Raw genomic sequence first — 14,729 nt, forward strand, 5'->3', positions numbered from 1 at the left:
CCCTCAGGGTGGCTGAGAAGGAAGTCCTCAGAGAGGTGGGAGTCCCTGAGGGAAGGTCATAGCTGGGTGTTCAAACGTTTGGGGGGCCACCTGGAGGAAGGGAAAAACATGACATTTTAAAAAGAAAGATTAAAATTTTTTTTTATATATAAAAATAAAAAACTGATGAAAATCATAGGGTAAGAGGGGTACAACTCCACACAATTCCTACCACCAGAACTCCGTATCCCATTCCCTCCCCTGATAGCTTTCCTATTCTTTATCCCTCTGGGAGTATGAACCCAGGGTCATTGTGGGATGCAGAAGGTGGAAGGTCTGGCTTCTGTAACTGCTTCCCTGCTGACCATGGGCTTAAGGGCAGAGGAGATGACATAATGGTTCTGCAAAAGATATTCATGCATGGAACTCTGAGGTCCCAGGTTCAGGTTCCTATACCACCATAAACCAGAGCTGAGCAGTGCCCTGGTCTCTTTCTCTCCATATCTCTCATTAAAATAAATAAAATTAAAAGATTTTACTTACTACATGCGAGAGAGAAAGTTTCACATGAAGCAGAGAGGAGCTGGGGGAGAGAGCAAGAGCTCGGCCTTAGGTGCTGGGGGTGAAACCAGGAAGCTCAGTCCCAAGTCCAGTGCTGGACCAGTGGAGCTGTTTCCCCGGGGTCTGGTCTTGCCTGTGTGGGTCTTGCTCCCTGCTGGCCTTTGAGGACAAAGGTCAGGTCCTGCCACTCTGCCGGCAGCATCCGCTCATGACCGACCGACCGACCGACCAACCGACCGACCGTGCTCAGTGCGTGTGAGCTGACTTGACTGTCCCTGCTGAAACAGAGTGACATGTCTTCCTAAGGAGGAGCTGAAATGTCCACACTTTTCTGGTTGACCGTGATTAAAAAAAAAGAAAGGTGGAGGGGGATAAACTATGAGTCTGTCTGTCTTCCTGTGAAAGTTGGGACAGCTGTACAGTTTGAAGTGCGATGAGTAAGAACTAAGACAGTCTACTTTGAGAAATGAAGCCATTTGACCTAATAGAGTTTAACTGCCTTCTAAAACCTGTGCCTATTTACAGCTTTTCAGGTGAAAAGAAATAAAAGTGTAGGAGAGGAATGAAAGCAGCGCTTTCAGACTAACATAAACGGGGCTAGCGGAGTAGCTCACCGGGGTAGTGTGCCGCTCTGCCAGCTATGTGACTCAGGTTTGAGCCCGGCCTCCGCCGCCTTGAACGAAGCATCAGTGCTGCGGTCTCTTCCCTGCCTAAACATAAATAAATGAATGAATGAAAAATTGCCAGGGCCTTTCCCCCCCAGATTTTCTCCATTGAAAGACAGCGCCCACCCCGTTCTCAGAGCGCCGGGGCCTCTTCCATTAGTCTCCGCTGTCAGTGGTCTGGGGTCTGTGCCGTGGGGAGGAGTAGTTCTGCGCCTCCTCTCTGTGGCTGTGGTGCCTTTCGTCGTGGGCCTGGGCTCCCCGGGTCCGAGCCCTGCTGCGGGGCTGCCTGCCCGTGACCCGTGTCTTCTCTCCGTGCCGCTAGGCCAGCTGCAGGTGCACGCGTACTGTGAGAGCCCAGACATAGTGCTGTGTGGAAACAAGAGTGATCTGGAAGACCAGAGAGCGGTGAAGGAGCAGGAGGCCAAAGGACTTGCGGAGAAATACGGGTGAGTGTTGTTGTGATGAGACAGACGCGAATGGGGAGACAGCCGAGAGCTCATCCGCCAGACCCCGGTGGCCGGAACACTGCGCACCGAGCAGCACCGCCATACGCCAGAGCTGAGCAGTGCTCTAGCTAAAAAAGAGACCATGTCTAGTGTAAATATCAGCACGTGAGTGTACAGTGAAAAAGACAGAAGCAAAAACCAACAAGTGAAGGTATTTATTTATTAACGGAAAGAGTAAGCCAGTAAACGTGTGTGTGTGAAGCCAGGGTTCGAACTCAGGGCCTCGTGCTTGAAAGTTGAGAGCTTTCTCCACAGTGCTCCCCCCAACCCCACCGGGTACCCAGACGCTCTCAGTAGATTAGAAAATGACAGATACTTACTCTGCTTGTCCATATTACGTGACAGGAGGAACCACAAGAGGAAGCATTGGGGGAGCGTCTTCAGTGTGTATTTCAAGACCCGTTTTCTGGTTCTTTGTTGTTTTTTCTGGAGTTTTACCCCCTGAACCCCCAGGTGTTTTTTTTCCCTTTTCTTTTCTTTTCTTTTCTTTTTTTGTCTCCAGGGTTATCATTGGGTCTTGGTGCCTGCACTGAGTCCACTGCTGCTGGAGGCCATTTTCCCCATTTTGTTGACCTTGCTGTTATTGTTACTGCTGTTGTTGTTGGACAGGACAGAGAGACATGGAGAGAGGAGGGGAAGACAGAAATGGGGAGAGAGAGACAGACACCTGCAGACCTGCTTCACTACTTGTGAAGCCACCCCCCTGGCAGGTAGGGAGCCCCGGGCTCGAACTAGGATCCTTAAGCCGGTCCTTGTGCTTGGTGCCATGCTCACTTAGCCTGCTGTGCTACCGCTGGCCTCCTCTCTTTCCTTTTAATAAAAGATGAAAGACAGAGAGAGGGAGGGAGAGAAGCATAGAAGAGAAACTTGCAGCACTGCTTCACCACTTGTGAAACTTCCCCCCAGCAACTGGGGGGGGGGGACTGGGAGGGGTTTAAACCTGGGTCCTCTCACAAGGAGATGAGCACATCGTCCTGGGTGAGCCACCAGTTGAGTCCACACTGGCATCTTTTATTTTATTTTTTAAAGCTTTTTTCTAATTTTAAGAAATTTTTAATATTTATTTTCCCTTTTGTTGCCCTTGTTGTTTGTTGTTGTTGTTGTTGTAGTTATTGTTATTTATGTCGTTGTTAGATAGGACAGAGAGAGGAGGGGAAGACAGAGAGAGAGGGGGAGAGAAAGACAGACACCTGCAGACCTGCTTCACCGCCTGGGAAGCGACTCCCCTGCAGGTGGGGAGCCGGGGCTCGAACCGGGATCCTCACTCCGGTCCCTGCGCTTTGCGCCACGTGCGCTTAACCCGCCGCGCTAGGTGGTGCTGAAACTGAACAAGCTCTGTGCAGACTGCCGCGTCAGCAGTGCAGGGCTGTTTCGGTAGTGCCGCACTGGCGCCACCCTGTGGACAGAACGGGCAGCACTACTGTCCATACATAACATCCAAAGGGGCACAGTTGATGCTCCTGTAAAAAGTTAAGATTCAAAGAAAGAAGGTGTGATAGTATAGTGATCATACAAGAAGGACTTCCATGCTTGGGGCTCCAGAGTCCTAGGTTCAGTCCAGAAGCCAGAGCTGAGCAGTGTACTGATAGCTTTATCTTTCTGCATCTTCCTCTCTCATAAATAAAATTAAAAGAAGGGAAACAGATAAATAAGGGACTTAGAAAATAGCGCACTTGGCTAGTGCAAGCCTGTGTCCCCACCACGTCGGAGGAGGCTTTGACGCTGTGGTATCTTTCTATCTGTCTGAAAAGGTCAGCGTAGGCTGGGGAGGCCCTAGAGGTGACCCAGAATAAATAAATACAAATGAGGGCGTGAGTAAATATAACCCATCATGCAGGTCAGCTCAGTTGGTTTAAAGTAAGAAGGATGGGGAGTCGGGCTGTAGCGCAGCGGGTTAAGCTCAGGTGGCGCAAAGCGCAAGGACCAGCCTGAGGATCCCGGTTCGAGCCCCCGGCTCCCCACCTGCAGGGGAGTCGCTTCCCAGGTGGTGAAGCAGGTCTGCAGGTGTCTGTCTTTCTCTCCGCCTCTCTGTCTTCCCCTCCTCTCTCCATTTCTCTCTGTCCTGTCCAACAATAATGAGATCAATAACAACAACAGTAACTATAACAATAAAACAATAAGGGCAACAAAAGGGAATAAATATTTGATGAAGTCAGAAGGATCAGTGCAGAGGCAGCTCTCGGGTGGGGTGTGCGCCTTGTTCATGTGGGCGCCACAGCCCGAGGGGGCTCCTGGGATAGGGGACAGTGCTGTCCCTCTGTGACACTAACGGGGATGCTGAAAAGTAAAGCAAGCCCTAGGGTTTGCCTAGTAAGTCCTTGGAAAAGCAGAGTATTGCTTTGAGAGAAGACACAATGCATTTGGTTATATTTATTGGACATTTTATGGATGTCAAGCTAGTGCCGAAACTTAGAGAAATAACCCCCACATAATCTCTCTGGCCTTCTTTACCCTACCCACAGAAATGAACGCCAAATGATCTTTAAAATGTACTTATTGGGTTCGTTTTCTTTCTATTTTAGTTGATAGGACAGAGAGACATTGAGAGGGGAGAGGGAGATAGAGAGGGAGAGAGAAAGACAGACATCCACAGACCTGCTCACGACTCGGGAAACAGCCCTGCAGGTGGGGACCGGGGGTCTACTCCAGACCCTGCTCCTGGCCTCGGTGAATATTCAGCCTGCTGTTGAGCCTGGCGCCTCCGCCACATGCTTTTAAGAGCGGATGCTGCGGAGTGGATGCGACTGAGGGTTTGCTCCGAGAGAATGTCAGGGTGGCTCCACTCATGTAGAATCTGGAGACTGAAGCAAAAGAGGAGGAACAACACCGTCTCTGAGACTTTAGGACGCCAGTGCCGGTTACTGGGCAGGGAGGCACGAGTTTTGGTGGTGAGTGCGAGCAAACACACACACACACACACACACACTCACTTTCTCATACACACACTCACACGCACACACACACTCACATACACACACACACACTCACTTTCTCACACACACACACACTCACACACACTCACACTAACACACTCACACACACTCACACGCACACTCACACACGCACACTCACATACACACACACTCACTTTCTCACACACACTCACACACACACACTCACACACTCACTCACACACACACTCACACACTCACACACACTCTCACACATACACACACTCTCACACACACACTCACACATACTCACACATACACACACACACACTCACACACACTCTCACTCACACACACACTCACACACACACTCTCACTTTCTCACACACACACACACTCACACTCACACACTCACACACACACTCACTCACACTCACACACACACACACTCACACACACTCACACACACACACACACACTCACACACACTCTCACACACACACGCACGTCAGTCTGCCCCAGAGCAGCTGGAGGTGCTGCAGTCGATGCATCACTGCACTTGTGATTTCAGCCCCCAGCAGCACATGCACCATAGCAGTGCTCTTTTTAAATTTTTTATATTTGTTTATTTCCCCTTTTGTTGCCCTTGTTGTTTTATTGTTGTTGTCATTGTTGGACAGGACAGAGAGACATGGAGAGAGGAGGGGAAGACAGACAGAGAGGGGGAGAGAAAGACAGACACCTGCAGACCTGCTTCACCGCCTGGGAAGCGACTCCCCTGCAGGTGGGGAGCCGGGGGCTCGAACCCGGGATCCTCACGCCGGTCCCTGCGCTTTGCGCCACCTGCGCTCAGCCCGCTGCGGCCCGGCCGGCTCCAGTCGCGGCGCTGTTTGATTCCTCTCTCTGTTGTCTGCATGAGTCCGTGTGAACACACCAACACACTCCCCCAGAGGCGCTGTGGCTCTGTAAAGCGGCGGCCCGGCACCTGCGCTAGACGGGCAGAGCCGCCAGGGAGACGCCGCCGGGGTGCCCACCAGGCTTCCCGCGCCAGCAGGCGCCGGGCAGCTCCGTCTCTACTTGGGGGCAGGAGACGCGCTGGTGTCCGACTCGGCCGCCATTTCACTGTGTAAGGAAGCCGATTTTCCGTCTGGCCACCTGGGTTATCGCAGTGACCACACAGCCCACCTCTCCCGGGGATCAGTCGCCCTCTCTGGGGGAGACCGAGGGGCACAGACCCCGGGCACTGCAGCGGCTCAGGCAGCGCCCTCCCGGTACGTGCCGGCCAGGGGCTTGAACCCAGGCCTCTGTGAACGGTAGCGTGTGCTCTACCGGGTGCGCCGCCACCCTGTCTCAGAAGGAAAGGCTTACTTCAGAAAAGCCCGGTGGAGGAGAATCTCTGTCTGTCCGTCTGTGCCGTTACGTCCTGCCCAGTGGAGGAGAATCTCTGTCTGTCCGTCTGTGCCCCATTACGTCCTGCCCGGTGGAGGAGAATCTCTGTCTGTCCGTCTGTGCCCCGTTACGTCCTGCCCGGTGGAGGAGAATCTCTGTCTGTCCGTCTGTGCCCCGTTACGTCCTGCCCGGTGGAGGAGAATCTCTGTCTGTCCGTCTGTGCCCCGTTACGTCCTGCCCGGTGGAGGAGAATCTCTGTCTGTCCGTCTGTGCCCCGTTACGTCCTGCCCGGTGGAGGAGAATCTCTGTCTGTCCGTCTGTGCCCCGTTACGTCCTGCCCGGTGGAGGAGAATCTCTGTCTGTCCGTCTGTGCCCCGTTACGTCCTGCCCGGTGGAGGAGAATCTCTGTCTGTCCGTCTGTGCCCCGTTACGTCCTGCCCGGTGGAGGAGAATCTCTGTCTGTCCGTCTGTGCCCCGTTACGTCCTGCCCGGTGGAGGAGAATCTCTGTCTGTCCGTCTGTGCCCCGTTACGTCCTGCCCGGTGGAGGAGAATCTCTGTCTGTCCGTCTGTGCCCCGTTACGTCCTGCCCGGTGGAGGAGAATCTCTGTCTGTCCGTCTGTGCCCCGTTACGTCCTGCCCGGTGGAGGAGAATCTCTGTCTGTCCGTCTGTGCCCCGTTACGTCCTGCCCGGTGGAGGAGAATCTCTGTCTGTCCGTCTGTGCCCCGTTACGTCCTGCCCGGTGGAGGAGAATCTCTGTCTGTCCGTCTGTGCCCCGTTACGTCCTGCCCGGTGGAGGAGAATCTCTGTCTGTCCGTCTGTGCCCCGTTACGTCCTGCCCGGTGGAGGAGAATCTCTGTCTGTCCGTCTGTGCCCCGTTACGTCCTGCCCGGTGGAGGAGAATCTCTGTCTGTCCGTCTGTGCCCCGTTACGTCCTGCCCGGTGGAGGAGAATCTCTGTCTGTCCGTCTGTGCCCCGTTACGTCCTGCCCGGTGGAGGAGAATCTCTGTCTGTCCGTCTGTGCCCCGTTACGTCCTGCCCGGTGGAGGAGAATCTCTGTCTGTCCGTCTGTGCCCCGTTACGTCCTGCCCGGTGGAGGAGAATCTCTGTCTGTCCGTCTGTGCCCCGTTACGTCCTGCCCGGTGGAGGAGAATCTCTGTCTGTCCGTCTGTGCCCCGTTACGTCCTGCCCGGTGGAGGAGAATCTCTGTCTGTCCGTCTGTGCCCCGTTACGTCCTGCCCGGTGGAGGAGAATCTCTGTCTGTCCGTCTGTGCCCCGTTACGTCCTGCCCGGTGGAGGAGAATCTTTGTCTGTCCGTCTGCCCCATTATGTCTAGGGGAAATTATCAGGGGCGGGTGGCAAACCCGATACTATGCCGGTGTCGCCTGGCCTGGGTCTGTTTGGTGGGCATCTCTCCGTCTGTCTTTATCTCTCTGTCTGAAAACGGCAGCGCAGAGCAGTGAAGCCCTGGCAGTGACAAAAGGAACCCCAAAAACCAAAGCCACCTTCTCACGAGAAAATCAGGTGACTGAGGGCGGTCTCTGTCTTCCAGGGTCCCTTACTTTGAAACCAGCGCTGCCACCGGTGCCAACATAAGCCAAGCGGTCGAGACGCTCCTGGACCTGATAATGAAGCGAATGGAGCGGTGTGTGGACAAGTCCTGGATCCCAGAGGGCGTGGTGAGATCCAACGGGCACATGGCCTCTGAGCAGCTTGAAGAGAAGGGGAAGGGGGCGTGTGGCTGCTGAGGCCCGGCGGCCTGCACTGCACAGCCTTCTGGGAGGCCCCGTCGGGGGCGTCCAGGGCTGAGTCCGGGCCGCAGAGAGACTCAGACACTGTGTGCCGCCCGCTTCACACCCTCCCTGTTAGGCCCATCAGCACAGCCTCCAGTTTCCAAATCCATTTGCTGTAGCTTCAAAAGGTATTTCCCCCCAAGATTCAGCTTGAGAGCTCGAAAATTTCCCAGAGCCAAACGTGCCTTATGAACCCTTAGTCCAAGGCAGGAGCTGGCCATTTATTTCAGGATGCAGAATCTTGTAAATAAAGAGAATGCGTCTTTATCTAGAATGATTAGACTCTCTAGAATACCACCAAAACCACTTGAATGTTAAACCAGCGTGTAAACTGCAGTTTGGTACCTCTGAGCATGCACTTACATGTGCATTCTCTCTAGGATAAATACAGGAGAGGGGCTGGGGGGCTAGCATAGCTGAGATGCAAAGACTCCTGTCTGAAACGCCAAGGTCCAAAGTTCAATCCCCAGCACCACCACAAGCCTCAGCTGAGCAGTGCTCTGGTAAATGACTGAATAAGTGAATAAACATACAGGTGCACTGTGGCCATACCTAGAGACCCTGGAAACCTGGACTGAGCAGTGTGTGGCTCACTGTCACTCTTGGTGGTGGGAGAGAGATCGGTGTGGGGTTGGGGATCAGGATGTTCAATGCTGCAGACACAGCGGAGCTCCCTTTGCACTGCAGGGCTGGTTACAGGGTCGGGAAACTCACGCTATGCTTTGAGTTCACTGTGGTCTCTCCACATAGACCTTGGCCTGCACACTGACCACAACTGCACATAGCCGGGGCTTTAATTGCGGCTCCTTGCAGGCAGGAAACAGCCAGCTTTGTTATCGTCTGTAATATTAATTTGGTCTATCTGAAATTTCAGTTACGTTGAAACTGCTCTCTTCTCATCTTCACTCCTAATATTTGCAAGATGGGTGATTTTACACTGGTGGGGTGCAAGGAATTCTAAAGATATAGAATATCTAATTGTTAATGGGTGAAGATGTTTGTTTGCATTGAAAACACTGCACTTGGACTCTAGCACACTCTAAGGAGAATGAAGTCTCTGTTAGCTTGTGCTTCCATCTCCATCAGCCCGTGACTGGGGGTCTGACGGGTCTTGCCCAGGTCGTCTGTTCTGCTGCACTGCAAGTTGTCTTCATACCAAATTAAAGGGGCTTTGATATATGCTTCATGGAAGTTGTAAAGTTCAAGGGGGGGGGGAATACTATTTACTAAAGTGGTTTAAATAAAGTAGAACAAACTTTCCAAGGAGCTTAATGGCCGCTTGGGAGAAAGACTTCTTATTCTAACTTACAGACTGAAAATAAATGCACTGGGTGGTAGCCAGTGATTGGCAGAACTGTCATCAGAAACAAAACAACTGTGCTGCAAAGATAATTGCTTAGACATGACAGTTGTTAGATGGTATTTTTATTGACTGCCTAGCTGTTTCGTTGTTGTTGTTCTATTTTGTTTCTCCTACTGACCTCCTGCCACTTCCTTAAAAAAATTGTAACTGTGGTTTACTCTAGGATCTTATGTGTTTCTTCCCTGCACATCTGAATATACTCAGATATGGAAAAGAGTCAGACATTTCAAGTGTGGGATAAACTCATAAGCAGTGCCTTCTGAAGCTTTCATTAGATAATATCGGCTAAACTGTGCTTTGCCACTACACACCAGGGACTATTTGAACAGTGTCTATGTGCTGTCGGAAAGAAGAAGCTATTGGAATGTTTCTAGCTGCAAGCACCGGATATGCAGATGCTGTCAGCCTTAAACATGACATCCAGTTAAATGTGTGCGAGGCAGGGTAGTGCTCTGGTTGTCTTTCCCCCCATAAATAAATAAAAGTTTTTTTAACTTGTATTATGCACACAGAAACATATCTGATTAATGAAATGAATAGCATGTATCCTCTCTGAAAATTGTTTGTTTAAATTCAATACTCAAGTGCCATGTTCTGGGTGTCAATGTTGTTGTTGACTTACAAGTGTGTGCAAAAGTAGTCTATCCTCTGTGAACTCTGTGCCAATGAAGCTCTAAATAAAAATGCCATCAGCTGGTATGTGCATGTCGTTTCATTCCCAGTCACAACAGACTTTCTAACCAGAGGTGATTGTAGGTGATTGTAGAATCGGTGAGGATATGGAATAAAGTCACATCCAGGGACACTGACTTTGTCAGCTCGATTGACGTGGGGCTGGCCAGGGCTACATATTCTGTTTCCGTGGAGGTGGTGCAGAGGCTGAAGCCTAGGCTCTCCGATCACAGTCCCTGAGTGTTCATCCGGGCCTCGCCTGTTCCAGGGCGATCTCCGCTTCTCTCCTCTGTCCTCCTGGCAAACAGATGTTAAAAGACAACATATTCTAAGGAAAGTCATTCAGATACGTTACCGTGGAATACGCGAGGGGCATTTTCAGTGCGGGAAGGGTTATGCTGATTAGCTGCAGGTAAGCAGAGTAAGGACGGAAAGGGCCTGAGCTCAGAGGCAGATGAAGAGATGTCTTTGACTGGATGAAGAAGGAATCCATAGCAGACGTGGACTCTGACCATTTCTCCTAGTCCCTTCCTTGCCCTCCCCTACAGCCACTTGGGCTCCTTGGGGCAATTCGGTGAGTCTCTGCATCGGGAATATTTGCACTTCTCTCTGGCCAGAATGCCAGCCCTCACTGTATCTGCTCAGCCTTGAGCTTCAAGTGTCACCTGTGCAGAGTCACTTTACTGGCCACTCCTGGTTCTAAGCAGAGTGTCACATTCTGGCCCGTCACCCTGTTTTGTTTGTGCACATGCCACTCATTATCATTTAAATTAATTTTTTCCCCCAGAACACTGTCCAGCTCTGACTGATAACAGTGCTGGGATTTGAACCTGTGACCTCAGAGCTTCAGACATTAAAGTTTTTGCAGAACTATTATGCTGTCTCCCCCTCCCACGCACTGTCACACGATGCACGCCTATGTCTTCATGTACTGAGAAGAGCGAGCCATGAGGACAAGGACTTAGGTGGTCTTTGTCAAAGTCCTGTTGCCTTGCCACTACACTGAAAAGTATGGACCCACATGGTTACTATTTTTAAAGACTTTTTTTATTGATGAGAAAGACAGGAGGAGAGAGGGAGAACCACACATCACTCTGGCACATGTGCTGCCGGGGATCCAACTCGGGACCTCATGCTTGAGAGTCCAAAGCTTTACCACCCCACCACCTCCTGGATCACTATTTATTTAACCCCACATGGTTATTGATTGGCTGAATGGAGGACTTTAGAAACAGCAGGGTCCAGTCTAGTGAAAGGGTTTTGAAATAACAGAAGGACAGAAGGAGAAAAATGGAAACTGTTGTGAGCTTTTCGTATACGGAGAGTCCAGTTCAGGTATCAGGAGACTCCTAGGCTGCTGACCACGGCCGCTTCGATTACAGCCGTAGACAGTCTCGTTTAGGCTGAGGGGGGAAGACTGCCACCAAGGGCATTTTTCTTCAACAAACCTATAACCATGGCTCTTGCCAACTCAAACTGACAGGGATGCGGAGGTCACACAGGCTCCTGTGCTGAATCGGAGTGGATGTGGGCCCTGGGTCAGATTGAATTGGTAAACAGTTAACTGTATTTATATATTTTATTCAAGTTTTGGAGCTACTCTCTGCCCTAATCCAGCTTTTTAGTTCTATTCTCAACTCTGACACCATCTTCCCAGACAGTATTTTTAGCCCACCTGCATGTTAGCTGTCAAGCTCCAGCAGAAATTGCCACAGTCATGGGCCCCAAGGAACATAACATACCTAAAATAGACTTCCTAGCTTCTTTCACACGAAAACCCCTGTTCCAAGTTGTTCTATTCCTCCTTTCTGGTTTCTGTTCATTCAGCATTTTTTCCTGCTTTATATCTTACTGCAGTTCAGCCACCAAGCTGCAGATGCTACTACGATCTATGTCCTGGACCCCCTCCCCAGATCCCTGCCCCACGAGGGACAGACAGACACAGGCTGGGGGTGTGGATCCACCTGCCAACACCCATGTCCAGCGGAGAAACAATGACAGAAGCCAGAACTCCCACCTTCTGCTCCCCATAAAGAATTCGGGCTTGAGCCCCCAGCTCCCCACCTGCAGGGGGATCGCTTCACCTGCTGAAGCGGGTCTGCAGGTGTCTTTCCCCCTCTCTATCTTTCCCTTCCCTCTCAATCCTGTCCCCCCCCCCAAAAAAAATAATAATTTTGGTTCATACTCCCAGATTAGGAGAAATTTTAGTGGAAGATGAGCAGAGGGGCTCTGAACTCCAATTGTATCAGTGCCCAGAGAGAGGAAGGAAGGACACTTGGAAGTAGCAGTAGGTGTAGGTGTGACTTAGGAAGGAAGAGAAGGCGGGGCCACAGGAAAATGGGGGTGGGGTCGGCAGTGGTGCCAGGACACAGGTGTGAGCCCCGCCCCACCTGCAGGGGGAAGCTTTGCAAGTGGTGAAGCCGTGTTGCTGGTGTCTGTCTCTCTCTCTCTCTCTGTTTTCCCCTTCCTCTCAATTTCTGGCTGTCTCTATCCAATAAATACATAAATAAGGATAATAAAAAAATTAAAAGAAACTGCCCTTAAAAAAAGAAAATAAATGGGCAGATATAAATACATATAGTCATCCCATATCTATGATCTTGGGAGAACTGCTGTAGTTTCTAGTGGAGGGAATGACACAGAGCTCTGGTGGCGGGGGAGGTGTGGAATTAGACCCATTATCTTATAATTTTGTAAATCAGTATTAAATCACTAGTAAAAATGAAAAAAAGAATTTAACCCTAAGTTACTAAGAAGTTAACTATTGCTTTTACTCAGTAAATATTAAATAATGTGTTACATGGCATTCCTATAGTCTGAAACACTGTGTCGATGTCGCATGCACGAGGTGGTGCTGCGGCTCCCGTCTCTGTCGTGTGTGACATTCTCTTCCTGCCTCGCGGGAAATGAACGCACCTTGTGTGCCATCTCTAGGCTCCTGTTTCTCGTATGTGACATTCTCTTTTGTTGCCCTTTTTTTGTTGTTGTTATTGATGTCGTCATTGTTGGATAGGACAGAGAGAAATGGAGAGAGGAGGGGAAGACAGAGAGGTGAGAGAAAGACACCTGCAGACCTGCTTCACCGCCTGGGAAGCGACTCCCCTGCAGGTGGGGAGCCGGGGCTCGAACCGGGATTCTCACGCTGGTCCTTGTGCTTTGTGCCACCTGCAATTAACCCGCTGCGCTAGCGCCTGACCCCCGTATGTGACATTCTCTTCCTGCCTCACGGGAGATAAACGCACCTTGTGTGCCATTTCCAGCCTCCTGTTTTGACGATATCGGGGACAGTGAGACGTTCTCCCAACACAGTAAGTATGGAGTATTAGGGAAACGTAATAAAGATCATCTCAGTGTGCTGCTTGCCTCAGGAAGAGCATGGAGTGCGCCTAACGCCCTTCTCCCCGCCGCCGAGGCCGAGACAGCGGGTCCTGCTCTGGGTCTGACTTGCCCGCCGCCCGCGGCCCATCCGGAGAGCTTCAGTCTCCCGGGACAGAAGTTACAGCCGCGGTCTGACGATGCATCTTTCCTGGACTATCGCTCTCTAGAGCAGCTGACGGCGCAAAGCCAACTATTACTGTTACTGTTGGGATGCACTGGATCGACCTTCTCGTGGTGCATCCCGTGAGTCCCCATGCATTGGGGAAACTGACGATCCTTCCTAGCCGACTGAATCCACAGGGATCCCAGTCACTTTCAAAGCCAGCAACAAGCAGCTCCTGACAGCTTTCAACCTGACGCTGTTGACTGGCTACGGAAGAAGGGCAAACGCTAGAAGAAGAAGAACTGTTACTGTTACTTGCTTAAGCAAACAACCGTGCCAAGTGATGGTGCAGGTGCTACCACGCCCAGGATCTGGGTTCAAGTCCCATCTTCACACGGGGTGAGCAGCGCCGCGGGCTTCTGCCTCTCCCCTATTCCATCTGTCTCTATCGGAAGGAAGGCAGGCAGGCAGGCAGGCAAGGAGGAAGGCAGGGAGGAAGGGAGGGAGGAAAGCAGGCAGGGAGGAAGGGAGGCAGGAAGGAAGGCAAGAAGGAAAGAAGGCAGGCAGGCAGGCACCATGAGCGCCAGCAGCTCTAGCGGGAAGATGAGGGAGCGGAGACGGAGCAGCGCCAGCGCGGTTCCTTCAGGGTCTCAGGACTTTTCCTTAAAATTGTCTATCCAACAACAATGACGACATCAATAATAATAATGACTACACCAATAAAACAACAAGGGCAACAAAAGGAAATATTTTTTTTAAAAAAAGGAACTTTGGATCCTACTGCCAGCGAGGGATGCGATAGAGGAAGGTGACCAGAGGGTTCCATGCCTGTCACCGGGAAGCTTGTTTGTTTTTTAAACCTTTTTAAAAAAAATATTTATTTTCCCTTTTGTTGTCGTTGTTGGATAGGACAGAGAGACATGGAGAGAGGAGGGGAAGACAGAGGGGGAGAGAAAGACAGACACCTGCAGACCTGCTTCACCGCCTGGGAAGCGACTCCCCTGCAGGTGGGGAGCCGGGGGCTCGAACCGGGATCCTCACGCCGGTCCTTGTGCTTTGCGCCACGAGCGGGGGCTCGAACCAGGATCCTCACGCCGGTCCCTGTGCTTCGCGCCACCTGCGCTTAACCGGCTGCGCCACCGCCCGGCCGGAGAATCTTATAGTTGCGCCATCAGTGAAAAAGAAGCCAGTCTGGAAAATTCCAGAGGAGGAAGAGAGAGAGAGAGATGGAGAGATGGAGAGAGAGGGAGAGAGGGAGAGAGAGAGGGAGAGATGGAGAGAGAGGGAGAAATGGAGAGAGAGATGGAGAGAGAGAGAGAGAGGGAGAGATGGAGAGATGGAGAGAGAGGGAGAGAGGGAGAGAGAGATGGAGAGAGGGAGAGATGGAGAGAGAGGGAGAGAGAGATGGAGAGGGAGAGGGAAAGGAGCGA

The 14,729-nt window shown here is 51.5% G+C and overlaps 1 protein-coding gene across 6 annotated transcripts in view; it reads left to right on the forward strand.

The window, feature by feature from the left end:
- Positions 1-7,778, forward strand: part of RAB27A (RAB27A, member RAS oncogene family) — a 91,457-nt gene extending 83,679 nt beyond the window's left edge. For all 6 annotated transcript variants that reach the window (XM_060178229.1, XM_060178231.1, XM_060178230.1 and 3 more), the window contains 2 exons: positions 1,528-1,651; positions 7,543-7,778. In XM_060178229.1, coding sequence (XP_060034212.1) covers positions 1,528-1,651; positions 7,543-7,738 — 320 coding nt within the window. In that variant the 3' untranslated portion in view covers positions 7,739-7,778. The remainder of the gene's footprint in view (positions 1-1,527; positions 1,652-7,542) is intronic.
- Positions 7,779-14,729: the final 6,951 nt, after the last annotated feature.

Source organism: Erinaceus europaeus, chromosome 18 (genome assembly GCF_950295315.1).
Source record: "Erinaceus europaeus chromosome 18, mEriEur2.1, whole genome shotgun sequence".
In the NCBI taxonomy this organism is placed as follows: domain Eukaryota; kingdom Metazoa; phylum Chordata; class Mammalia; order Eulipotyphla; family Erinaceidae; genus Erinaceus; species Erinaceus europaeus.